General features: G+C 46.5%; 1 protein-coding gene across 1 annotated transcript in view; it reads left to right on the forward strand.

The window, feature by feature from the left end:
• The window catches only part of KIF1A (kinesin family member 1A), a 2,072,061-nt gene that overhangs the window by 2,018,558 nt on the left and 27,084 nt on the right, over positions 1–26,419 (forward strand). Inside the window, exon 46 of the mRNA XM_078667093.1 lies at positions 1,658–1,776. Within this exon, the coding sequence (XP_078523219.1) occupies positions 1,658–1,776 (119 nt within the window). The remainder of the gene's footprint in view (positions 1–1,657; positions 1,777–26,419) is intronic.

Genomic DNA, 26,419 nt, shown 5'->3' on the forward strand with positions numbered 1-26,419 from the left:
ATTACGTGTCTTTTAATGTGTTATTTTTAGGTCTCAGCTAGCGTAAGCTGCGCATGCGCAGTCTCGCTGGCGAGATCTCATGTCTCAGAGTAGCAAGTCTTAAACCCGCCCCTCTTCTCCATTGGCTGGCCCCCTAAACGGCGGCCAGCCATTGAAGAGGTTTCTCTGATGACATTTTTTGTATCTATGCCCTGTCCGTTTCGGATTGAGGGGCGTGTTTTTGTGGTTCTTTCTCTCCTCAAAAACACGCCCCCCCAGTCTGAAAAGGACGGGGCTTACAGACTCCTGTGTGAGCCTACCCAATGCTTGTTACCACAGTAAGCAAAATATAGCGCAGGATGCTGTAAAAGAGAAGGAGGTTTTGTTTTCTGTTATTCTTGAGTACTTTTATGATTCTGAAAGCGATATTTTTAAATAATTCTCTTCTGTATATTTCTGCACCACGGAAACACTTTGTATAGAAGACGCATTCCGCACTGAAAATGCCAATAGCTCTAACTTTTGCAAAGGCGATACCGTTGCATTGTAAATGCTTGTTTGTGTCTTTCACCCAAGCAAGAAGGATTGGTGAGCTTGGTGCAATTGGATTGAGAATGTAATGGATGGTAAATCCCTTTTGAAAAAATTTGTTAAATACATTATTTTGATTTTGGCACATTGATTAAGCAAGTTAAATTTAGTGTGCTCTTTCAATTATAGGAGAATTTGATTTGGTCTTGAAGGCCAGCTTGAGTAATCCTCAAAAGTAATAATTGGGATGAGGACATCGGTTGTAGGGATAATGAGATTTATCGGTGAGTAACCGGGCAATGCTCACTGCTCTCCACTATAAAACCAGCTTTTATATATGAGTTCTCAATACTAGGTTCTTCTGTCAGAAGCCCAACATCTAAAAAACATAACATGTGCAGTGGAAACAAGAAGACCGGCGAATCTTCTTGGTAATAAAACACAAACCACTCCCAGGTACATGTAAAAATAAAATCTTCTCTTATAATATTATTGTTTTCATATCACAAAAAGTGCACAGTGCCCCAAAAAGGTGCTTCAGGGGCAAAGTATGCCATGAAGCCAGAGGTGTGCCAACTCACCAGTGTTTTTTAAGCAGAACGCTTCGCGCAACTTGAATGTTATTTATTGCCATTCGCATTTCAAAAACATCTCAATTGTCTGATATACGTTATTAAATGCTAACTATTCAGAACACAAATTAGTGTCGTTCCCTGCACAATGTAATAATTTAGATCACTGGCACTATTGATTCATTGCTTACATCCTAGTGAGTAAACATGCATTTTATCCATAATCCCTCTGGGTGGCCGCCAGATGTCGAAAAATGGATTTACATAGTTTTTCCCTTACTACCTAAGAGCGTTGAAATTTCTATTTATTTTCAAATAGCTGATCTTGATGTAGTAATATGGAATGTGCTCGTTTGTTTATGCTCTGCAAATATTTACCTTAAAAGTATTTTTTTACATTTTTAAAATAGACACGAATATAAAATATACAGTTGTTTTTACATGTTTTATGGTGATTTACCAGAAATAAACATGAATAGGTAAGAAATCTGCCCTCAAATGCAAGCCGCACTGACATATCAGACTTTGCCATTTCCCACTGGTTAATGCAGTACCATTGTTATTTTCTTTTTCAGACACCAAACACCTTCGCTGTGTGTACAGAACATCGGGGTATTCTACTGCAGGCAAGCAGTGAAAAGGAGATGCATGATTGGCTGTATGCCTTCAACCCTTTGCTGGCGGGGTCCATCCGGTGAGGAAAATCCCCAACCTCTCAATCTTCACTGATTTTTGCTTACTCTCTAATCTAATGCTGACATCTTCTGCCTGCTTTCTTTTCTTAGAAGGACGATAGTCCCAGCTGATCTTTGCTTCTTACTGGCCTCCCTTTTCTCTGTATGTCTATATCGCTACCTTCCTCTCTCCTTGACCACAGTTCTTTGATTTGTTTCTTCTTTGTAAGACACCTTTGTTCCTTGCTCTCACAAAGAGGCGGCATTTCTGCTGTCCATCTTATTCCCGTTTTTACTCTGCATCTCTCCAGAGCACATCCCTTTTACCCTTTCATTCTCCTTCTCTTTATGTTTGTGCAGAATGTTATAATGAACAGCGTTGTGTGCATTTCCTATTACTTCTTCTCCAAACCAAAACATTTTGATGTCAATCATATACAGCACTGTGCTAGACCCTTTATTACTGTGATTAATTTTTTTGTGCCTGCCTTTAATCCCAACTATCACAAGAATTATCAGGAACTCGTATTGGTTGTGTGCAGTGGGAGCTGGCCTTAAGGCATAACAGTAGAGACCTTTGATTACGTTATCCTGGTCATTTTCAAAGCCCTTTGATTACGTTATCCTGGTCATTTTCAAAGGAATTTTTTTTTGTTTGTGGGTTTTTGTTATTCTTTGGGGATTTCTTTTTTTTCACTTTTACTGTTTTTTTTTAACGGTTTGGCAACTGCCATTCATAAGCACTTCATTGAGTACATTTCTAGTTTATACCAAGGTAGGTGTAATTATGCTTTTTAGGTCGAGCCTAGAGCAGCATGCATGCGCTGCTTGCTCGACTTTTAGTAAGGGGCTTCAGAAAGCTCCCCAAGCTCACTACACGTGCGTGCGTGTTTTTTTTTCTTTCTTACATGCTAATAGGCTTTGCGTGCATCTTTTAAATAAAGACAGCACGCAATTGGGCAAAGGCGGGTGCATGTCCCGCCTTTGCTCCGACCACGGCCTATTGCTTGCGGTTACCCGCACAGGCCAGATCTGTTTTTAATTATCGTGCCCATACACGGACGCGATAATTGAAAACAGATTGCTCGCTGTGGTGCGCGCACCACTCGCGGGCTTGTATTTCTGGTTATGTAACTACTTCTTGTTTGAGCCTATACTGTCAAAGCAGTACAAGGATTTGTAGGAGACGGCGCATCTCAGAGTTCACACTGCTCCCCAGGTTTGGTAGCTGAATATCAATCATTTCACGATCTCTCTGTTCAGACACCTTTTTGTCAGGCAATAACACTCATTGGCAATGATACAGTTTGCTCTCTACCTCGGTGGAGCTGTCCTATGCAGCTATAGAGGAGTCTGGTCCCTTGGCCGTCTCCTACCCAGGCGGTCATCTGACATTGTTTTCCTCTTCTCCCTGTTCGTGTCTCCTTCACTCCCCCTCCTTCTGTGATTCTTTGATTCAAACGGTTGTAACTATGTAACCTGTAACTCTTTGATTCAAATGATATAACTATGTACCCTGTAACTTGCTGATCCTCATGTAAAGCGCTCTGATACCTCCGGGTCTAGCCAGCGCTATTTAAAACTTTGCAAATAAAATAGTGTATGAGATGACAAAGTGAGACGTGGAGATAAAGAGACACACACTTGTTTACAAGTTTCAAGGGCTGTTGCCACCCTAAAGATGAATCTCTGAACTCTGCGGTGTCTCGGAGTGCGGCGCATTCCAAGCACGGTGCTAGGTGAAGTGAAGCTCTGACTCCAACCTTTGGCATGTTTTACAAATGGTGAAAAAATTAGAAATGGGAGCGCCCCTGACCTTCACCACAGGCAGCTAACCTCCCATAGACTCCCACAAAGGGAGCCTCTCCGAACAATAACTGCACGCTCCACCTAGTCAACCTAGATTTTCCGCCAAGGTCCGAGGAGGTGTTTCACTAAAACTCTTACAGGTTTAACACGCAACCATAGTAAACCACAAACGTAAATAAAGCATCTTATTAACAAAAAACAGAGGGCAAGGAAGCGAAGGCACAAACAGGACTTCAGGAAAGAGAAACAAGACAAGCACTGCTCCGAGGAAGCAGTGTTGCTATTTCTGATCCCGGGACATTACTATGGAGACAAGCTATGCGAGGCATGCAGGGCTGAGCTCGCATGCACTGCTGATCTCAGATGGGCTGCAACGCTGGGAAATCTCCGCAGTAAACACTTCACTTCTCCTTGAAATCAGTTTAAAAAATCTACAGTTAAACTTATTTTGTTGTCACAGTACCTACATGGAGTTTTTCTAGTTTGCTTCAAAATCTTGCCAGTTTTTTTTTTTTTAAAGTTACAATTCTACTTGGCATCGTTTAAATATGTTGGTCAAACAAATATGCGTGCTTATAATCTATTTGATATACAGGAGTACAAAGTATAAAAATGAATATGTCCGTATTCGGTTTTAGGGATTCAGCAATGCTATGTGCTAGTTATAGCATGACTGCCAATTTTTTTATGATGTCTTTGGGCAATGTCTCACTTGAATGTGTTTCTTCATGGTAAGCGCTTAGGGCACCATTGACGGAATGTGGCCTGCAATAACTAAATAAAGAAACAAATAAGACTAGTATTATATTTTTATGTGTTGGTATAATTTAAATATACCAACACATAAATTGAGTTTTTCGTGACATGTTCGATAAAGTGCAACGTTATTATTAAATAAGGTTGTTAAAACAAATTAGTGGCGATACAAAGACGTACATAAAAAGAGAGTTATGAATAGGTGAAAAGAAAATTAAGGAAAAAAGAAAATCTATGAAGAGACGATAGACAAAATAAGCAATCAGTAGTAATAATTTATATACAAACAATAATATCAACCTTCGTTGAGAAAATGTAGCTTAGGGCCGGAGCTGCCTACTTTAAAATGGGAAACCAGGTTCAATTCTCGGCGTCGGCTCAACATCCTGCGACTCAGAGAAATAACTTAAACTACCCTTGCCTAAAAAAATGAAAGCGTCCTTTTGTAATGTAACTGGTGCTCATGCAAAGCACTCCAATAGTTTTGGATCGAGTTTGCGCTATATAATACTGCAACAACAAAATAAAAAACCATACTAAAAAGGTACTTAAAACAAGCATTGGCATAGTCAATAGGTCTCCCCTTTGGGACCTTATAAGTGTTTATCCATGAAACAGTTGATGTTGTTTTACCAAGGATATTGTGCTGGATAAATAAACACTTATAAACACCCCAAGGCGAGACCTATTGGCTATGCCAATGCTTGTTCTGTAGTAGGGAACAAAGATTCTTATGGAAGTTAAAATAGGAAATATCACTTTTTTGACTCCTTTATCGACCCTTTCCCGATGAATTCTATACAACTCGCCATGCTGGACACAAATCGGATGATCTTTCTTTTTGGAAGTTTTGTGCAGATTCATCAATTGGCAACACATTTATTATTATTTAGTAGCAAAATAAAAAAGTCAAATTTCAGAGGAAACTAGGACGTAACTAGGATAATAGTGTCACCATTGCTGAAATGTATGAGAGCGAAAAAGAGAGACAGGATACATAATGGGATACATAATGAATAACTAAGTGATAAATATTGCCATTGATATGTTCTGGTGACATCAGCCTTGTGGTTTGTAAACGTCAGCAGAACCACTAGATTGCAACATAAGACCATGTTAAATATATTACCAGCCATATGCACATCACTCTTGACCCTGTGCCTCATGGGAACAGTTCAGCCCGAACTACCAAGCCAGGTCCTCCCTGGACTGGAAACAAGCATCCTAGGACGGGTTTCAGGGTTTCACCCCTCTTCAGCCAGGATAGCTTGATTCCAGTGGCATGGAGAGCACGGGACCCACGTCTGGGCATACCCTTCCTACTCGGGGTGACGAATGCAAAAACAACAGTTGATGGACAGAATGCAGAACAATGTCATACATTCACCCCAGTACAGAGATCTGGGCCTTAATCCATCGTTTTTTTGCTCACCATGCCGTTTCAGTTGAACCCAGCCATATGCAAATCAGTCTTGACCCTGTGCCTCATGGGAACAGTCCAGCCTGAACTCCCAAGCCAGGTCCTCCCTAGACTAGAAACAAGCATCCTAGGACCGGTTTTGGGGTTTCACCCCTCTTCAGCCAGGAGAGCTTGATTACAGTGGCATGGACAGCACAGGAACCACGTCTGGGCGAATGTTTGCATTGTTCAGCATTCCGTCCACCAATTGTTTCTTTTGCATATGTCGCCCTAAGTGGGAAGGGTATACCCAGACGTGGGTCCCGTGCTCACCACACCACTGGATTCAAGCAAGCCTAGCTGATAAAGGGTGATGCCCTGAAACTGGTCCCAGGATGCTTGATTCCGGTCCAGGGAGGACCTGGCTTGGCAGTTCGGGCTTGACTGTTCTCACAAGGAACAGGGTCAAGACTGATTTGCATATGGCTGGGTCCTAACTGGGGTGGTGTGGTGAGCAAAGGAATGATGGATTTAACCCAGATCCTTGTGACTGGGGGTGAATGTTTGCATTGTCCAGCATTCCGTCAATCAATTGTTTCTTTTGCATATGTCGCCCTAAGTGGGAAGGGTATGCTCAGTCATGGGTCCCATGCTCACCACACCACTGGATTCAAGCTAGCCTTGCTGATGAAGGGTAATGCCCTGAAACCGGTCCCAGGATGCTTGTTTCCGGTCTAGGGAGGACCTGGCTTGGCAGTTCGGGCTGGACTGTTCTCACAAGGAACTGGGTCAAGACTGATTTGCATATGGCTGGGTCCAAACGGCGGTGGTGTGGTGAGCAAAAGAATGATGGATTTAAACCAAATCCTTGGGACTGGGGATGAATGTTTGTATTGTCCAGCATTCCGTCGATCAATTGTTTCTTTTGCATACGTCGAGCAGGACCATAACCTGAAGGCCTGTTCCGAATGACGCCCCATTCACCTGAAGGCCTTGAGAAAGTGCTCCCTCAAACTTCTAGAGGCTCAACGCGTAATGCTACCACAATGAAGGTCCCAGTTGAGAGGAAAGTCCCGGGAGCAGTCGGAGAGTCCGAGCTCATCTTTATACTCCAAGTAATTGAGCCGCTCAGGTAAGTTTTGCTCACACAAGAAGTCATCGAAGCATGCTTCATCTTCACCTCATCCGTAGGCAGACGAGATTAGAGTGCATCCCCTCTCTAGGCCTGCCCCCATGGTTGAGCCAGCAAGTAGGCCGACTCTGCACTTCCCCGAATTTCTGAGAGCCGGAGTGACCCCCGCCCCATTTAAAGAATTTTATGAGGCCATGCACCTGATATTTAGGCAACATGTTCCCACCAGCGCACCTTCAGGGCCCGTGGGTTCAGGAGGGACTCCTAGTGAATCCATGCTGGAGGCTCCAGTGGGGCCCCAGGGATCCACAGAAGAATCCAGATTGGTGCCGGTTATGCCACCTCAACCTTTCCCAATGCTGATACCAAGGCCGATGCACCAGGCGCTGCCAGCAGCGCCATTCCCATCCTCATCCTCGACACAGAGCTAGAGGGGTATCGTCCGATGTCGGCTTCAGTGCCAACTGTCGCCATGCCATCTATACCAGAGCCTGAGCCCTATTCTTATGGGCTATGTTTTGGGGAGGAAAGGGTGGGGTCACTGGACCCTGAAGAATGCCAGCCTTATAAAGAACAATTAGGCTGGTGTGAGGCTCTAGGTGAAGCCATTGGAAGGGACACTTTTCTAGATACTGGCTGCTTTCTCCCCCTACTGTGGCTGTGGAGGAGGGAGCTTCATTCGCAATGGTGGTGTGGAGGGTGGCTGAGGTCCTGGACCTTAGTTTGCCTTCGGTGGCAGTCAAGACTAACAATTTTGCCGACGTGCTGCAACAGGGATTATCCCCATTAGAACCACCCCTCCCTTTCAGTGAGGCACTTACTGACGTCCTGCTTCGAACTTGGTCCTATGAACAGGGTGATTGCTCACCACAACCGTGCTGCTTTAGGGGACCCAAGCTTCCTCACCTAACACCCCACTCCGGAGAGCTTGGTGGCCCAAGCCGCCACATCCTACATGAATGCTGGCACATTCCCAACCACCTGCTGGATCAGGATTCTAAGAGGCTGGGCACTTTAAGCAAGAACATGTTTTCTTCTGCCAGTCTAGCTTTGCTGTTGGCGCATACTGCATGCCCTTTTGGGTTGCTATTCCCAAGCTCTGTGGGATACAATTGCACATGTTGCTGCCAATGGTCCCAGAGAAGGCCCAGGCAATGCATTCCCAGGTGTTGCCAATGAGAGGGATGCAGCAAAGTTGGCCATTTAATGTGGACTAGACACAACTGACCCAATAGGCAGAACGGTTTCGTCCACAGTGGCCCTGCGACGCCATGCCTGGTTGAGGACTACTGGCCTTTCTGGGAATGTCCAAACATCATTCATGGACATACCTTTTGATGGCTCCCATCTCTTCAGAGACAAGGCGTATTCGGTGCTAGACTGCTTTAAGGACAGTAGAGAACAGCCAGGTCCTTGGGCCTTTCCATGCACCCCGTCACTCTCAATCCACCATTCGCTCCATTCATGGCTACGGAAGGGATGTGCAGCACAATCCTTTCTCGTCCAGATACAGCGGCATGCAAGCTTACAAACCTCTGTGTGACTGTGAATATGGCTCCTGCCGACACCGTGGGTCCTGTGGCCAGTGGTCGGGTCAGTCCACTACTCCCCAGCAGCCGCACCTCCAAACCTTCCTAGTCCGTCCATTTATCATCATGGATGCCCAGTGGGCAGCAGGATCCACCATCACCTGCTCCACTGGCAGACCATAATATCAGACAGGTGGGTTTTGCAGACTGTCTAAAGGGGTTACTTTCGAGACTACCCTTCCCTTCATGCCACCTACATATGATCGGCTGATGGAGGACCATCTATCTCTTTTTGGCAGAAAGTAAGGCTCTTTTAGCCAGAGGAGCCATAGAGTGCCGATGATAGAAGTGAGATGTGGTTGTTATTGCCACTACTTTCTGGTGCCCAAAAAGTATGGTGGACTTCGTCCTGCGTCCTCCTCAAGAGGTTTTTCAAAATGTTCACTCTAGCTCAGGTTCTACTTGCTATGGACCCAGGCTACCTGATGGTAGCGTTAGACTTGCAGGACACATATTTATTTCGATATTCCTATCCTGCCCGCCCACAGGTATTACCTGCAGTTCACGTGGGCCACAAGTCCTTTCAGTTCACTGTGCTCCCCTTTGGTCTTGCCAGCGCACCTCTCAACACCGGAACTGGATACCTCAACCACTGCCTCTCCTTCTACACACTGACCAGACACTGTCCCTGGCCACTATCCTACAGATCCGCAAGTCATTGGCTGGAGGAAGATCCTTCTCCTACCTCGCTGCGAAGACCTAGAACTCCCCACCTCTGCACCTCTGGCAATCACCTTCACTGCCTCAATTCAGAAAGGACCTCAAGACCATCCCCAAAACCTGACCACCAACCCCCAGCACCTTTAGATACATCCGGGTGAGCCTTCTATAAGAACCTTGATTGATTGACCTCAGGTGTTCACCAAGGTGATGGTGGTGGTTGCAGCTCATCTACAGAGATCAGGGGATCCAGTCTTCCCTCTATCTAGACAAAGGCCTGTTGAAGGCAGGCTCATTCCCGGCTGTTGTCTCCCACCTCCAGATGATGACAGACCTCCTGTATTTACTGGGGTTCACTGCCAAAGTCACACCTGACTCTTTCTCAGACACTCCCTTTCATTGGAGAAGTTCTGGACACAGTGAAGTATTTGGTCTTTCCTCCCAAACAGCCAGTCCACGATATTCAGGCTATGATATCAATGTTTCAGCGTCTATTCTGGATGTTGGTGACACTGGCTGAGACTGCTGGTACTCATGGCCTCCTGCATCCTGCTGGTGACACATGCCTGCTAGCATATGCGGCCTCCGGAGTGAGACCTGAAGTTCCAGTGGGGGCTGCATCAGGGAAATCTCTCTGACATGGTCCACATCTTGGAAGTAACTGACCCAATCACAGTTGCTCAGCCACCACTGCAGGTCCAATGCAGAGGCAGACCTCTTCCCCTTACCTAACCAGATCATACAGTAGTGACAGATGCGTCACTCCTGGGATGGGGCAGCCATCTGGGAGAGGTGGAGATCCGACCAATTCGCTTGGCATTGAAAGCTTTTCTTCCTTCTGTAGGAAAGTAGGATCTGCTTCTTATGGTTACCCCCACTTTTTTCCTTGATGTCTCGCTGTTTTTGACTAGTCCGGCTGGGATCCTGCTAATCAGGACTCCAGCCTATCTGTTTTCTCCCTTAAATTGACATACATGTACTTCGGTACACTCAAGATTCGATACTGGGGTACCCTTAGCAGTCCCTAGTATATGGTACACCATGTACCCAGGGAATAGGTATCCCAGAGGCCTCCCATGGGCTGAAGCATGTATTATGCCAACCATGAGAGGCAGGGCAAAATATAACTCTAGATCTGCTACTGCAGCCTGTGTAAGATAGTGCTGGCCTTACTTACTTTAGATATAAGTTCACTATATCTAATGGTATCTACAATTAAAACTTAAAAGTCACCCCTATAGCAGGCCTTTTCAATACTGAAGGCAGGGTGCTGGGTTTTATGTGAGAGGGTGCCTCTGCATGAGCAGAGCCCCTCTGCAGCCTTTGGAGACCATTCTCCCGGGATGTCTGTGACTCAGCCGGACATATAGGTAGAGGTGCATTATAACCTCGCGGTAAATGCTATCTAGCCTGCATAGAAAAATATCGAGTTTGGTGTCAAACACCTTGGATTCATACCTCCACACCAGTAACTGGTGTGGGAGGTACAATTCCACCCTTCTGAAGCTTCATGGGGTCACTGGTCTTACCGGTGCCAGCCTTCTCGACCCGGACAGCACAAAATGGATGCTGCCGACCAGAGACACTTTTCTGCCCTCCTGCTGCTGAGCCAAGCTTGAGCAGAGGAAGGCAGCACAATAGGCATCCTGTCACAGGGAGGCGTGACCACCTCCCAGACAGGATTTAGTGTATTAGGGCTGTGTAGGTGCACTCTGAGTGTGCCTGAAAGTCTGCACTTGTGCCACATTTGGTGTCCCTTTGCAAAGTCCAGCTCAAACTAGTTCTGGGAGCCATTGGCTCCTCCTCTGGCGCGAAACTGGACAAAGATATGGGTGCAGCCTCCCCTCTGTCCTGTCCCTCCCCTAGGAGGGTCCCCTGAATCTGTCCAACCCTCTCCTGTGGGTGTAAAATGTGTTACCTGGCTACAGGACATTGGATTTCATGTGGACAAGATTCTAGAAAGAAGAAGAAACCACGGACCTTCGACCATACAGCTCTGTGCAGGACCTTTGGGGCACTTAAAACAACAGAAGAATCTCCCTTAGAGTGAAGGAGTCACTCCCCTGCTTTGCAGGCACCTAAAGCGCAACTGACCGGTAGCTGCTCCCGAGCTCCTGCAGGCTCTGAATATTTCAGCAACACATGAGGTAGGTTCCTGAAAGTCCCTAAAGTCGGTCTGCCCTCTCACCGAGTTTGAGGCCAGTATCCCTTGTGGGGGCTGCGTAACCTGAACCCCTGTGCACTGTGTCCATTTGCAAGTGCATACGCTTGTTGGCGATTCCTGAGCTTGTGCATTGTGCATTGGACCCTGTGTGGTCCTGACCCTGAGCAGTATTTTCACCAAAGATCTCCAGCCTCCTCGCACTGTGTGCTCTATGGGCTGGTACTTTGCAGACTTGCTGGAGGTCCCCTTGCGACTCTTTGTACTTCAGCCTGTGGGTCCACCTGAGGGTCATCTTGATTGTTCTTGGGTTTTCCTGGTTATTCCAGACGTGCCCGGACTCTCCCCTGGACCTTGCTGGTTCACACCATAACCTGTCTGCCCTTCCTGTGTGGGTTTCTGTTGCCAAGGCTTGTTGGTGCTCCCTCTGGATGCCGACCCCTCAGCACTCAACATGCTTGGTGGGACAGCTTACCTCCGGCTCCTGGTCATCCTCGACGCCTCCCGGACCTCGTGGCTGTAGAATCAAGCATCCCTTCTTCACACCTGAAGCACCCGACATCGGTGGGCATTCGTCCACCGAGCCCGTGGTCACTCTAAAGTGACCATGACTCTGTCCCCACTGCTTTCATGTTCCTTCCATCCAGGCTTGGATTCCACCAGACCCTATTCACTTCACGGCTGCAGCACTTCTTGACTTCCTTCCATAGAGAACAACAAGAGTTTCCGACGCCACTTCAGACCTATGCATCCAGCTTCCCTGGGTTAGGTAACTCTGATACTGCGGTATCCACGGGTGGGGTGGCTCTTTAAACTCTTAGGTCCTCCTAGAAGGGTACTTAAACTTTGACTTTGCAACTGCGACTTTCCCATAGAGTTGTACGGAGCACGCAGTCGTATTTCCTTACTGCACCCGTCCTCCGTGGGTCTCCTGTGTCATCATCTTGGGTGGTTCCTTAGGGTCCCAACCAACGTTCCCTCTAAATTTTTTCGTCTGTGTGCTGCAGTGTAAGGTCTCTGTGGACTGCAGCCCAGGCTATGTGCGCCAGGAACCAGGCCGCAAGTGTGGGAGCAACACCAAATAAGACTCCAAATTTCTGCTTAAAAAAGTGAAAGGACGATGCATTTCCACACCTGTAGCACCACATGAAGGGTCTAAAGGCAGGTGTTCAATTTAGATACACATGCTATGACATGATTTGGTTACACAGGCAAGTACACTTTGGGTTTAGAAAAGCATAGGACTCCAACGATGGTACCTTAAGATTTTATTAAAGATCCTCAACTCAAGCACTGTTCATTGGGTAGGAAAATGTTGGTAGCTGTGAGAAGTTGGCCTGGTATATGCTGTCCACAGTTCTGTGGGCACCCTGTATCAGTCCAAACAATCCCTTATGGTGATGGTTGTAAGTCAACCTTAAAAGACAAGCTATCCTAGGGGTAGCATGGACTAAGCAGCCTTAAAGGCTTAACTCAAGAGGGCATGTGAAGCCAGCTGTTTTACCATATGCAATCCTGTAATATCAAATGAAAGGACACCACACAAGTTATATATTATAAAAATATATGTATTTATTCTCAGAATAATCCCCAATACTCTTTATGAGTAATGAAGTACAAGCGTTTAAACAAAAGCACAATATAACATATGAAAGTTGCACAATTATGGATAGGGCCGGTGGCCACTCAAACCATATATCAAAAAAGTGGTATAAGAATCACTAATCGATCAGTGGTAAGGCCTAGGGCCTTGGGAATCGCTGGGACTACACTGGACTAACAGCAGTTAGGACGGGAGTAGCCCGCGGGATTCGGGCGCAGTGCCTAAAGCACACGCATGCACCAATGCAAAGTCAATGGTGCGTAAAAGTTATCGAGTTACAGTTTTAAGAGTCTTCCGACTGGACTAGAAGGACAAAACTTTAGACTTAGACACTAGAGGTGTAAACCACTACAGGAGCACCGGCGTTCAAGAGTTACCTCACCCACAGGAAGCGGGTGCACAGGTGCAAAGATGTGTCGGGTTTCGTCACGAAGATCTAGGGTGCCTGGAGATGAAGATGCTGCAGGCGTCCAGAAGAGAAGTGTCCGGTGCGATCCAAGGGTGGATCGAAGATGCAGAGTACCTGAAAGCAGAGGGGACAGAGTCTGGGTCACTAGCCAGTGACCAGGAAGGAACCAGGAAGGAACCAAGCGATGTCGGGCGCAATCAGGTGCTTGTCGCGAAGCTTGTCTCCGCTGCCACGTGGACTCTGGGGCACGAGGATGTCCTGGAGTGGATCACGAGCTGTCCCACAAAGGCTCTCGTTGTCGGCGGTGTCAGCTTCCGGATCGCAGTTAACAAGCCTTGGCAAGGGCAACCCACGCAGGATTCGAAGATGGCTTAATACTCGGACCAGCAAGGTCAGAGCAGGTGCTCCTTTTCAGGGGAGCAAGGGCCAGTCTGGAGCAACCAGACCAGCAGTGTAAATTCTTAGATTCGTCGGTACAGGGGCCACTAGCCAACGGGCAAGCGACCGGACCAACGCATCGAGCAGGAAAATGCAAAAGGGCCCCACGCAGCACTCGGTGAGTGTCGAGGGGTGAGCTTCGGTGCAAAAGCTGTTTGGGGCTGGAGCTTCTCAAACTCTAATGCACAGCTTTGAGGGAGCCTCGGGAGCTGCACGGTCAGCGCTTCATAGTTCTTCCAAGATGGGCGCTTCCACGCTTCAGGTCGCCTCCACGGGTCTCAGCTTTGCATAGACTGTGGATCGGGCTGTTGGAAGGCAGAAAAGCTGGTCTTGTCGATCTCTGTCGCTCGAGTTCCGGCGGGAACTGCAACAAAGCAAACGTCGAGGTACTGGATGGTGCCTGTTTGCACAGGGTGGTCACTCCTTGACCACAAGGGAGATTCTTCAGTCTTCCACGTCGAGTGGGATGTCGAAGGGTCCAGAGTTTCGTTTCATAAGTTTCAGTCAGGATAATCTGATGTGCATCTGCACAGCTCCTACCTTTATTCCAAATCAAGGGGCTGGATTACCTGCTAGGTCCCTCCTATGGGTGGGACCCAGGAAGGGGGTGGTTACACCCCTTTTCCTTTGTCCAGTTTCGCACCAGGACTGGGGCTGGAGTGCCCCAGAACCGGTTTGACTGGATTTTGCCTGGGACACCTTGTGCGCCCCAGGCAGTGTCTAGTTTCTTTCAACCCACCCTGCCCCAATACACTATCTCCTGTCTGGGAGGTGTAGCACCTCCCTGTGACAGGAAACCCTTTGTCCAGGCCTCCTCTGCCAAGTTTCGGTCAGCAGCAGTGTCGTAGCAGACTTCAGCCAGGCCCGCTAGTGCAAGGGGTTCGTCCTTCTGTGCACAAAAGTCCGCAGACTCCAAAGGAAAAAGTTGGCACGGAAACTGGAAATACAAAACATAACGTTTATTACACCTCATGAGGTGGTGCTAAAATTCAACCAGTACCCTTCGGCACTGCGAGAAGTAGCACAAAGGGCTACTGAACACATGGTTTATTTATACCCACACAGGGGCCCAAAAGAAGGCGGTACAAAGCATAAGAGCACATTTTATGTCCATACATGGTAATATCGAGAGGCACAATCGATCAGTGGGTGAAGCTATCAGTTTTGGGGTCTCGGCTAACACATTCCAATCTATGGCTAACCATTAACAGATGCGGACCCTAACGGTCAGCAGAAAACACAAAGATGCTATTAATAAAGTAAAGTCCACATTTGTAAAGCGCACAATCACCCGTAAGGGTCTCTAGGCGCTGGGGGGCCGTCGGGAAGATTAAGCGAGCTATTGCCCAGAGTCACATGGTGCTGGGCTGACCTGCCGCCGGAGCCGGGGATCGAACCGTGGTCCCCAGATTCCAGCGTCAGTCGCCCTGGCCGCGGCGCCACACCTCTATAGCTTGTTGCCGGGCAGTTTAGAGGCCATGAGCAGAAAGGTAGGACAACGCACATGGTCGACACGAGGTAGCATGTGGCAGACAAAATGGCTGCCATGGATTCAAAATGGATGCCATAACAAATGTCAAGATAACAGAAAACCCTAGATATCTTTTGCTAACGCTCAACTTAATCGCCATTTATTTACAACAGCAGGAGGTCAGACTCGTGTCGGTGGCAGCAGCATCCATTTTGTGATGCTGAGGCTCTGGTTAGGATTAACCGCGTTTTAAGTAAAGTAACATGTCTTTTCCCTCTAGAAGGGTGGAATGCTACCCCCGTCGCCAGAACTGGCGAGGGGGTAGTATTCCAAAGTGTATGACACCAAACACGACATGTTTTGATAAAGCCAAACCAAAGTTAGCATTAACCGCGAGTATTATAATGCACTTAAGAGTATATGGTATGGCAGTATCACTGGAACAGCTGCACGGAAATGGTTCCGACCTCTGCAGACAGGCTCAGCTCATGCTAGAGCACCCTCTCACATAAAACCAAGCACTCTGCCTCCAGGAATGTTAAGGCCTGCCATAGGAGTGACTTATAGGTATATATGTGTCCAGATATAGGTTTAGATATAGGTATACTATATCTAAGCAAGGGGTGATTACACCACCTTGCCCCAGCTGAGTGATCAGTCAGTTGTGTCAATTTATGTACCAGCCAGGGGTGGCAAAAGATATGCTGCAGCCCCTGGTAGGCCTTGGATGCACCTATGCCCTAAGCACCTATAGTGCATGGTACAGGGGCTGACAAGGTGTCCAGTACCAAATTGGTGATGTACCTATAGTACATGTATGTGAATTTAGAGAGAGGACAGCAGGCTGTGGGTCTGATTAGCAGGCCCACAGCCACATTAAGTAGAAAACCAGTGAAGCAAAAAGCAAAAATTGGGGTGACCATAGGATAGCAGACCCTACTCTCTTACAGTAGCCTATACAAGATCACATATATACAATACACATGGATATGGCACAAGATGAATCTGGATGTGGGTGGCTTGGAGAAGCCTTTAAATACACAAAGTGCAGGCACTGGGTCTAGCCTCACAATGACCCCGACGCCTTATCTTTTTTTTTTTTTTTTTTTTTTTCAAAAAACTTTATTCGGTTGATTAAAACCATAAAAGCAATACATGATACAAAGATAATATTTTATAAAAAACAATTAAATAAATAAAGAGAGTTGATTGCATTCCTACTTAAAAGCAAGGGAAAAAAGGGACATTAATAAAAAGGGATTTGGTAGATACAGGGAACACCTAAGAATAACAGTATATAAATCTCACCAGAGTATATACTAACAATCAAATTTCATGAATTGATAATGCGGCAGTTCTTACTCTTTTCTGTCTGGTGGCAGCTACTAAAAAACAGGCTACGCCAAAAGTGACTGGCACTGAGTTCAACATCTGTAAATATAGTAATGCTGGCCGTACCTGAACAAAATGTAAAGGTTTTAAAATAGGCACAAGAAATTTTTTCCGCAGAACCAAATAGTGCTCACACAGCATAACCAGATGCAGAGTATCCTGTGTTGAAAAACAGTCGCATGTACAAGGAGGTAAATTTTCTGGAGTACCCCAATCTGTATACGTGCCAAGGATGAGATGGATCAAATTAAATCTAAACCTTATGAGCAGAAATCGATGGTAGGGCTTTGTGACATATTTTAGATAGGGTTCCATCTCTGTAGTAGTGGAAAGTTGAAAAAGTAATCTGACTGTAGGTTTACTGATTTCAGCCGATTCTCTTTCGCCTTCCAACAGAGATCGAAAATGTTGTTTCACCCACTTTGCATCCTCTTTTTTGAGATTTTGCGGAAGAGAGTATATTTCCGGACGCCCTAGGCTCGCACATGCCGCTCTAACATATGCCAGCCACGGGATGGTAAGAGCTTTATCTAGAGATATACAATCCTTAAGGATGGAGTGATTCAGACTGATTTCTTCATTGGTCCAGGTTTTAATCCAGCAAAGTACTGGGGACATTTTTAGAAGATCAGTAACGTACCCCATACCTAGTTCATTATGTGTTGAATGTGTGGGGGAAGATTTCGGGAGAGTCAACAAGGCCCGTATGAAATTATTTTCGGCAATTTGTATGCCTGAGACTGGAACATAGCCCCAAATGTCTGCCCCATAGGAAGCAATTGCCAAGCATTTGGCTCTATAGATCCTGGTCATTGCTTCCATAGGTTTAGAGCCCAATTTTTTTGAGAAGCTCAGAAGTGCTGTTGTTGACCTAATTACTCAATTTTCCTTGAGTTTCAATTGTGGCTTCCAGGTTCCTCTCTCGTCAAAAGTGACACCCAGATAGCAAAAGGAGGGCACCCTTGAAATTGGTGAATTATTGGAGCTGAAAGATCTGATCTTCATGTTTTTCTTTCGCGACCCAACGACCATGACATGGGACTTGACGGTATTAATTTTTAAATCAAGGGCTTCCATGAACTGGCCGAAATGGTCCAAAAGTTTTTGAAGCCCTATGCCAGTCCGCGCTATAAGAACAGCGTCGTCCGCGTATAGGAGGACCGGAATAGGTAGGCCCCCCATACGCGGAATATCCAGGGTGGCTGTGTTCAGAAATTTCCCCAAGGCATTGATGTACAGTGTAAAGAGTAGAGGGGCCAAGATGCACCCTTGTCTGACCCCTCTCCCTGATCTAAACTTTGCTGTGCACCTACCGTCCCTTGATGCCCTAACCGTTGCAAACAAATTAGAGTGGAGGTCATGTAAAAAATTAACCAAAGTAGTGTCCAAACCAAAGTTGTATAAGATGGTCCATAATTTTGGGCGATTAACCAAATCAAACGCTGAGGATAGGTCCATAAATCCCAAATAAAGAAGCCCCCCCTTCACCACAGTGTATTTACTGATAATTAAATGAAGGTTCAGGCATTGGTCAATTGTCCCTCTATGTGCCCTGAACCCGTACTGCAGGTCTGAAAGGATCCCGCTCTCCTCCAGCCAATCCTCCATTCTGTGCAAAATGACCCTGCCTAAGATTTTGACGGCAGAGTCCAGCAAGGAGATTGGTCTGTAGCAGGCCGGGTCCGCCCTATTCCCTTTTTTAAATATGGGCACAATTATGGAGGTAGACCAGGAGGATGGAAAGCCAGCTGTCGGGATAGCATTGAAAACGTTAGATAGAATTTTGGACCAAAATTGTGGGTACTGTATATAGAGATCTGCTGGTACCCCATCAGGGCCCGGGGCCTTATGTTTGTTGGTCTCTCTAATCGCCCTTTCAACTTCCATGATGTTAAAGTCCATGACCAGATTGGTATGGTCGTGGGTTTTGTCAATTGAGGCAGGGGCTGTAGACTCATAGATTTTGCCAAAATGGGCTAGCCATCTGTTATCTTCTATGACACAGTCTAAATCCGTTTGCCCGTTGTCGGAAAAAAAGGGCTGATTTACAATGGCCCAAAACTTTTTGCTGTCTCTCAAGACTTCCTCAGATAGTAGGCTATTCCATGCATCCTCCTTGATTTGGTTTTTACGTTTTTGGGTTATAGTTTTATATTCCCTCCTTAGTTTGGCCACTAAGGACTTATCTCTGGGTTTTTGTTTGATGGCTTTCATCAGAGCACTATGGACCCTCGAACATTCCTTGTTGAACCATTTATGCTTTGTATTCCCTTGCCCAACTGACCTTCGTTCCAAGTTCTTACTAATCCTAGAGCAGATGTCTTCGAAGGCTATCAAGACCTTAGGGCCCTCTGCAGTTGGGTCCAAGCATACTGCCATGCTGTCCTCAGACTCTTGAGCAATTACATGAAAGAAATCCTCTGGGACGATCATCTCCCATTTCAGGCGCCTTCCCTGCTCTTTAGATTTCAGATCCTTTATAGCTGCCATACTTGGCGGACTGTCAGTGCGGAAGCAATCTAAATCCAAGGACAAGAGAACAGGATGGTGATCCGATGAGATGAGGTCCACTACGCTGTACTCATGTACCTTTGCCAAGACCCCATTTGAAACAAAAATATAATCTATAACTGTATTGGCATCTCTTCCAACAAAAGTTGGGGCTCTCGGCTCACTAATGCCCTGGTCGAATTCGAAGAGATTTAGATTCGCTAGAAAAAACTCTAGGTACTCGCCCTCTGAGGTGTGTTCAAAATGGGGAATAGCTTCAGGTGATATCCCCCCGTATCTATCATTAAAACAACCCCCCTCACAGGGGTGTATGTTAAAATCCCCCAGAATAACCAATTCCGAGGGGGTGGTGCAATCACTCCTATAGGCTGACAAAAAATTCAACAAAGAAATTAAATGTTCATTTGCAATGACGGACTCCTTTGAGTTATAAAAGTTAATCAACAGAACCGTCTTTGAGTTAGGGAGAGTCCATTCTACCGCAAGAGCATTTGTTAAAGCGGTATCTATTTTTTTGAAAACCCCTACTAAATCCAGGGAACACAAGATGAGTAAACCACCCTTTGCTCTTCCTCTTATGCCTGGAACTGCCGGGGTGAAAAAGCTGCAAAAACCATCCAGGGAAAAAGTTTGTGTTGTGACCCACGTTTCTTGGAGCCCTATAATATGATGTTGTTCAATAAAACTTTGCCATGTTGGGTCCAAGGCCTTTGCATTTAAACCTGCCACATTCCAAGTAAGGACTTTACAAAGTGCTAGATCTGTGTTAAGGGCGGTCAGTGTGCCCGCACCCCGGCTCTCTCTCGTCGTCAGGCTAGTTCCGGGTATGGGGGATAAAATAGCTGTTATAGGTGCCACTATGGAGACATCCTTACAGGGACTTGTTAAGTTTTGGCAAACCCCATATTCCCCTAGCGAACCCTGAGTATGTCAATCCACCCAATCTGTGTTTGAAAGGCACTCAAAGCGGTTTGCAATAGGAAAGTACAGGGGATTAGAAGGGCCATTTTGAGGTTGTTGATAGAAAAAGGGATGGATGGGTTGAAGGCCATGCGGGGGACCACCTTGACGTGGTCTACCTCCCCTAGTCCCCACCAAATTCCACCCCCCATCCCAGCCCTCCTCCCTCACTGGGGGTTGAATGTCCCAAGGGAAATTAGACCTTTGTCTTGAGATCCTGTCGTGAGAGCCTTTAAACCAACTCCAGCGATTATCCACTTGATTGTGGGGAAGATAAAAGTACGAGAGGGGTCTGGCAGTAACCCTGCTCGCCTGATATCTTGGGGCCCTGTTGTTACAAACAAAATCTACTGCCTCTGGTTTTTCAAAAGTTACCACCACACAATCCCCCTGCAAGTTTTTCTTATTTCGTCCTACCCAGGGAGCCCTTTCTATCATTAGGATATCAGCTGATATGTTTGTTGGGAGAGGATAATTGTTCGCTAGCCAGTGGCAGACTTTATTTTTGAGTGCCTGATATGATTCTTCTTCTGGCGACCGGAGTTCTGTAACTCCGGTAAGAATAACCACATAAGGTGCGGCATCTGGGGGAAGGTGAATATTTCTACGATTCTTAACCTTACCCTTGTCCTCTATGTCAGGTTTAGGCGCCTGGGATAAACTGACGCTGGGTATGGACTGGGGGACGGTATTATTTTTAGATGAGGTCGGATTAATATCTGTTTTTTTGTCTGGTCTACAACAGGGGGTTTAGTTATGGGTCCTACTTGATTTGAGGCGCTGCTGGGTTTCTTGGTCGTCGTATTGTTAGTTTCCGACGCTTTATTAGGAGCCATTGTAGGTTTAGGTAAATTAGTAGCCTGAATAGACTTGTTATTTAGGGTAAAACTAGGGGCACTTATGTCCTTATGTATATTTTTAAAACCGTTTCCAGACAGCGTAGTCTTACCTCTATAGGTTCTAGTAAAGCTTTTAACATATTCCAAATTACTGTATTATTTAAGGTAGAACCCGGCTCCTCCAATCGAGGTGTTATAGATGAGTTACCCGTGGGGCCGCTGAGTTCCAGAATTTCTTCCAGACTTTGGTCAATTACGGTATCATCTGGGAGACTCAGCGGTAGGCCAGGGTTATTAGGAGGTGGGCCTTCTGTGGGGATAGGTAGACTGTCTGAGGGTTTTTCGACAATGCACAGATTGGGTAGAGTAATGGCCTTCTTCCCTTTCACAGCTATTAGGGTGTTAGTTTTGCATTTTTGTTTAGGGATTGCCCCTTCTATCCGCGCTCTTTCTGTTAAAATGGCTGTAGGGTTACTAACATTTATTTCGCTTCTTTGCGTTCCACTCTCAGTCAATATATGTAAGTTAGGTGAAGCCTCCAAGTCCTGGGCGAGATTAGGGGCATCCAAGTCCGTGTTAGATCCAGAATGATGTACTAGCACCTGTGCTTCTCGCCGGGAATCCATTTTCGGTGTCCGAGCCTCAGCAATATGGCCAAGGGAGGAACGCTTGGCCATAGCCAGGTCTTGGGAAACTCTCCTATCCATAAGAATTATCCCCTCGTCGATAAGTGCATGTGTGCGGGTAATAAAATCGTCCAGTGTCCCAGTAAGTTTTTTGGCTCCTGCGGCGGCCATACTTCTTGTCTCACGGCAGGACATAACCCGGGAAATAGCGAGGGGGAGATCAGAACGCCTAGCCAAGATCTGTGGCCCAGCCCAGTCTCCTCAGGCCTCTGAGGGCCACAGAGGGCCCGCCCTTTGCCCGGGCTTAGCCCCGGGCGCTCCCGCGCGCTCCCGCGCAGCGTTGATCACAACTTTATATATGTTATTGTCAGGTGTTGGGTGGGCGGGGCTGTCAGGGAGAGCGGGCCAGGTGACTCGGCCTAAGGATTACCGGGACTCCTGGGAAAGCGAGTCCCGGTTCCTACACTCGCAGCTACCTGTATGTCCGGTGATGGCAGCGGCGAAGCGGGACCCGCGAAGCGGGTTCCGCGAGTGGTAGCAGTCCTTCCTTCCTCCTCGAACAGAAAACGGCAATGTCAGGTGATTTGTGGCGTCCCCATATCTTATTTTCCGTCTCCTGAAACTACTGAGCTTAAACACGGATTTGCATAAACCCATGTTCCAATACTGCCCCGCGCATAGGCTTGCAATGCCAAAGGAGTGTGTAGTAATTACAAGGAGACTGACCCGGCATCACCCAGCTGTCATTGAGGTGCCTTACACAGCATTTGGTTAAAGTTAGCAATAATACAGTAAATTACCTATGACAAAATTCTGTCCCGTGCACTATCAGGCAAGTGTATTTGTTAAAATGGAAAAGGTTGAAAGAGTGGAGGATTTCGGAAAGGAAAGAGTCTATTGTGATTTAATGTAGTCCTCTGCTCATATTAGTTTGGTTTGCTTAATTTTGATTCTTTTTGAATCTGTACATTTGTGAACGATAAGAGGTTCACACCTTTTAATTGCTGCCTAGTACCAGTTATCACTCATGTTCAACTGTTAGTAATTGAACAGTGGTTATTGAAGGTAGATGTGAAGATGTCTTTTTCAAAGAAAATCATGCAGCACCTTGTATTGCAAAGGAATTGGTCACTATTCGGTATGCTTGAAGTGTTATGTAGATGCCTTTTTTTATTTCAGAACAATTTTATATATAAAAAGGAAACTTCATGAAATGCAATACAAGCTTTGTAAAGTATACAAAGGCAACACACACTAAAATCAGATGTGAAGTTACCATCTTGATTGGTCCTAACTCGTTAACTCAATGTGCTACGGGGGTACTAGTTATTTATCCTGAATAGACTGATACGATATATGTTGTCATTGGGGAGGGACAGGGGTATTTAAGTGGACTGTGTGATCTACTATTAATGAACTTTTTTGTGTTGAAAACCGTAATAAAATTTGATTATCAAAAAAAAATCAGATGTGAAATCCCAAGTTAGGGTCTGTGGACAGTGTGGAGGTAATCTGGGAGGCTTTTAAAGTTACAATGCGGGGGTACTGCATATCCAAAAGTCACGGGGTGCTGAAGGATATACAACACACACTGAAAAAGCTAGATCAAGACTTGAAAAGACTAGAGGAGCGGCTGGTGAGGGGGGACACTGGGAAGGTGCAGGAAGAGTTCAGGTCCAAATTATCTGCTCATGAAGAAGAAGCTACCAGGGAAGTCAATTTCAGAGGGCGTTATTGGGTGGCACGGCGCTACGGGGAGGGGGAGCGTCCAGGAAAGGCCCTAGCTGAGATCACACATAATCCACGCTTCAATAACAGCATATTGGAAATTGAGCACTCAGGGGGAGAGCTTTGTCAGGACACAGTAGGCATTCTGGGTACTTTTACTTCTCATTATGCTGCATTGTATACCGCCCAGCGATGTGGGGAGGTGGACCTTGATAAGTTCTTAGGGGACGTAGCAATATGTTGGCTTAGTGATGTGCACAGACGGTTTCTTAGTGCCCCTCTCGAACTTGATGAGATTAGGGAGGCTATTATGTCATTGAAGAATGAAAAGGCACCAGGCCTGGACGGCCTGGTGCCATGCTATATAGACATTATGGCACCGATTCTACGCGAAGTGTTTGAGGAATCCCTAGCAGCTGGGATCCTCCCTCCCTCGATGCGGGAAGTGTGCATTACATCATTGCTTAAGCCTGGTAAGTATCCCAAAATGTGTGACTCTTACAGACCGTCATCGCTTAATAATTGCGACACCAAGATATTGGCAAAGGTCTTAGCAATGCGTCTAACACTGCTCATGGAAAAGATCATTCTCCCAGACCAATCTGGGTTTGTCCCCGGTAGGGCTACATCACATAACTTACGAACCCTATTCTCCCTGATACAGACAGTAGCACCGGATTTTAAACTTGCGGCGGTTTTCCTAGATGCCTCTAAAGCATTCGATTCTGTGGAGTGGAGTTACTTATTCAAGGTTCTTCAGATGATGGGGTTCTCTAACCTATTTATTTCCTGGGTGCAGTTGTTATACCATCAACCCTCGGCCAGAGTGCTGATTAACGGCCATCTGTCCACGGCTATCTCCATATCGCGGGGAACCCGGCAAGGATGTCCGCTATCCCCGCTACTTTTTGCTATAGTTATTGAGCCTTTAGCGTCCAGACTGCGTCAGCTCCACCGTGAAAAGGCGTTTCAGTGTTTCCGGCGCCAGGTATTGATTTCCTTATACGCCGATGACGTCACCCTGTATATCAGGGAACCTCAGTTAAATCTTAACCCCCTGCTGAGAGAATTCCTAGTGTTTGGACAGATATCGGGCATTAATATCAATTGGAGTAAATCACAATTCTTTCCCCTTACACCTGCAATGATCCAATTCCCTTTGGATTTTCCTTTAGAATGGTGCGCTTCTGACCGTAAGTATTTGGGTATTCAGGTGTCTCGAGATAGGGAGGAAACACTTCGATTAAACTATGGAACTGCGATCACGAGTCTGGCAGCAAATGTGTCGCGGTGGATCTCCCTACCCCTGTCCTTGGCTGGGTGTGCCTCCCTGATAAAGATGGTGGTTCTCCCCCAGTTCCTGTATCTATTCCTTAACATCCCTTATTATCCTGGAGTTTTCTTCTTTAAGTCTTTGCGCACAGAATTACTCCGTCTATTGTGGGGTGGCAAACAACCACGTCTTAAATGGGCGGTTCTAGTGCAGCCCTATGCTAGAGGGGGTTTCGACGTCCCTGATTTTGAGGCCTATTATGTCAGTGTGCAGGCTCACTATGCGTATCACTGGATGGTACCCACGCCCTATATGCCTCAGCTTGCAGTAGAGGATTGGTTGGCGTATCCTCTCCCATTGAGTGGTCTTATACATGGTCCTGTAAATGTTCTGGAACCGCAATACACGACTGTGGCTTGTACGGTGGATGCCTGGCAGCGAAGGGCACGAATGCTACATTCCCAGCTCTTATATTCACCACAACTCCACTCACATATCAGCCTCAAATGGTACTTCTCCGAGAAAAGGGGTTCTGGGCTTTATGTAAGTGTCTACACGTCACTACATGGGGGACCTATTTTGCAATGGGAAGTTTCGCATTATGGACCACTTGTTTCAGGGCATACATCCTACACCTATAGAGGTTTTCCTATATATACGACTGCAGCACGGAATGAGGGCAGTACTTCCTGACTTCCCTCACGAACTGGAATTTTTTGCCCCCCTGCATTTCCTTCTTGGTTCTCCTGATGGGAAGCGCATGGTATCAGGAATGTATAGTAATATACGGGCGCAACAAGTGGGGGTGGAAAGCTCCGCTCGCAGGCACTGGAGCGAAGACTTAGGATAGGACCTTGCTGATAATCAGTGGCAGTATTGTTGTATCATTACGGGGTCTGTGTCGGCTAGCTATAGATTTGAGGTTATCCATTACAGGTTCCTGCAGCGCCTATAAGACACCCCTGCCAAAAAATTCAAGTATAAACTTTCTGATAACAACAGATGTGCCAGGTGTAACAGGGCTGGAACTGGTTTTATGCATCTGGCGTGGGAATGTAATATGGTCTGTGAATATTGGACACAGGTACAAGAGGCCCTAGTACGCATGTTGGACACTGCTTTGGAGAGGGACCCACTGGCCATGTTGCTGGGTTACACTGCATATATACCTAAGCACCAGCAAAACACACAGGATGATAGACGGAATGTTTCACAATGGCAAAACATTCACCCCCAGTCACAGATCAGGGTTTAATCCATGGTTATTTTGCTCACCAAGCCACCCCAGTTCAGACATGGCCATATGCAAATCAGTCTTGACCCTGTGCCTCATAAGAACAGTCCAGCCCGAACTGCCAAGCCATGTCTTCCCTGGACCGGAATCAAGCATCCTAGGACCGGTTTCTGGCTATCAGCCATCTTCAGCCAGGATAGCTTGACTCCAGTGGCTTAGTGAGCACGGGACCCACGTCTGGGCATATCCTTCCCACACAGGGTGAACAGCAAAACACACAAGATGATGGACGGAATGTTGCACAATGGAAAAACATTCACCCCCAGTCACAGATCTGGGTTTAATCCATCGTTATTTTGCTCACCAAGCCACCCCAGTTCAGACATGACCATATTCAAATCAGTCTTGACCCTGTGCCTCATGGGAACAGTCCAGCCCGAACTGCCAAGCCATGTCTTCCCTGGACCGGAATCAAGCATCCTAGGACCGGTTTCTGGCTATCAGCCGTCTTCAGCCAGGATAGCTTGACTTCAGTGGCTTAGTGGGCACGGGACCCACGTCTGGGCATACCCTTCCAAAATAGGGTGAACAACAAAACACACAAGATGATGGACGGAATGTTGCACAATGGCAAAACATTCATCCCCAGTCATAGATCTGGGTTTAATCCATC

Source organism: Lissotriton helveticus, chromosome 11 (genome assembly GCF_964261635.1).
Source record: "Lissotriton helveticus chromosome 11, aLisHel1.1, whole genome shotgun sequence".
NCBI classification, from domain to species: domain Eukaryota; kingdom Metazoa; phylum Chordata; class Amphibia; order Caudata; family Salamandridae; genus Lissotriton; species Lissotriton helveticus.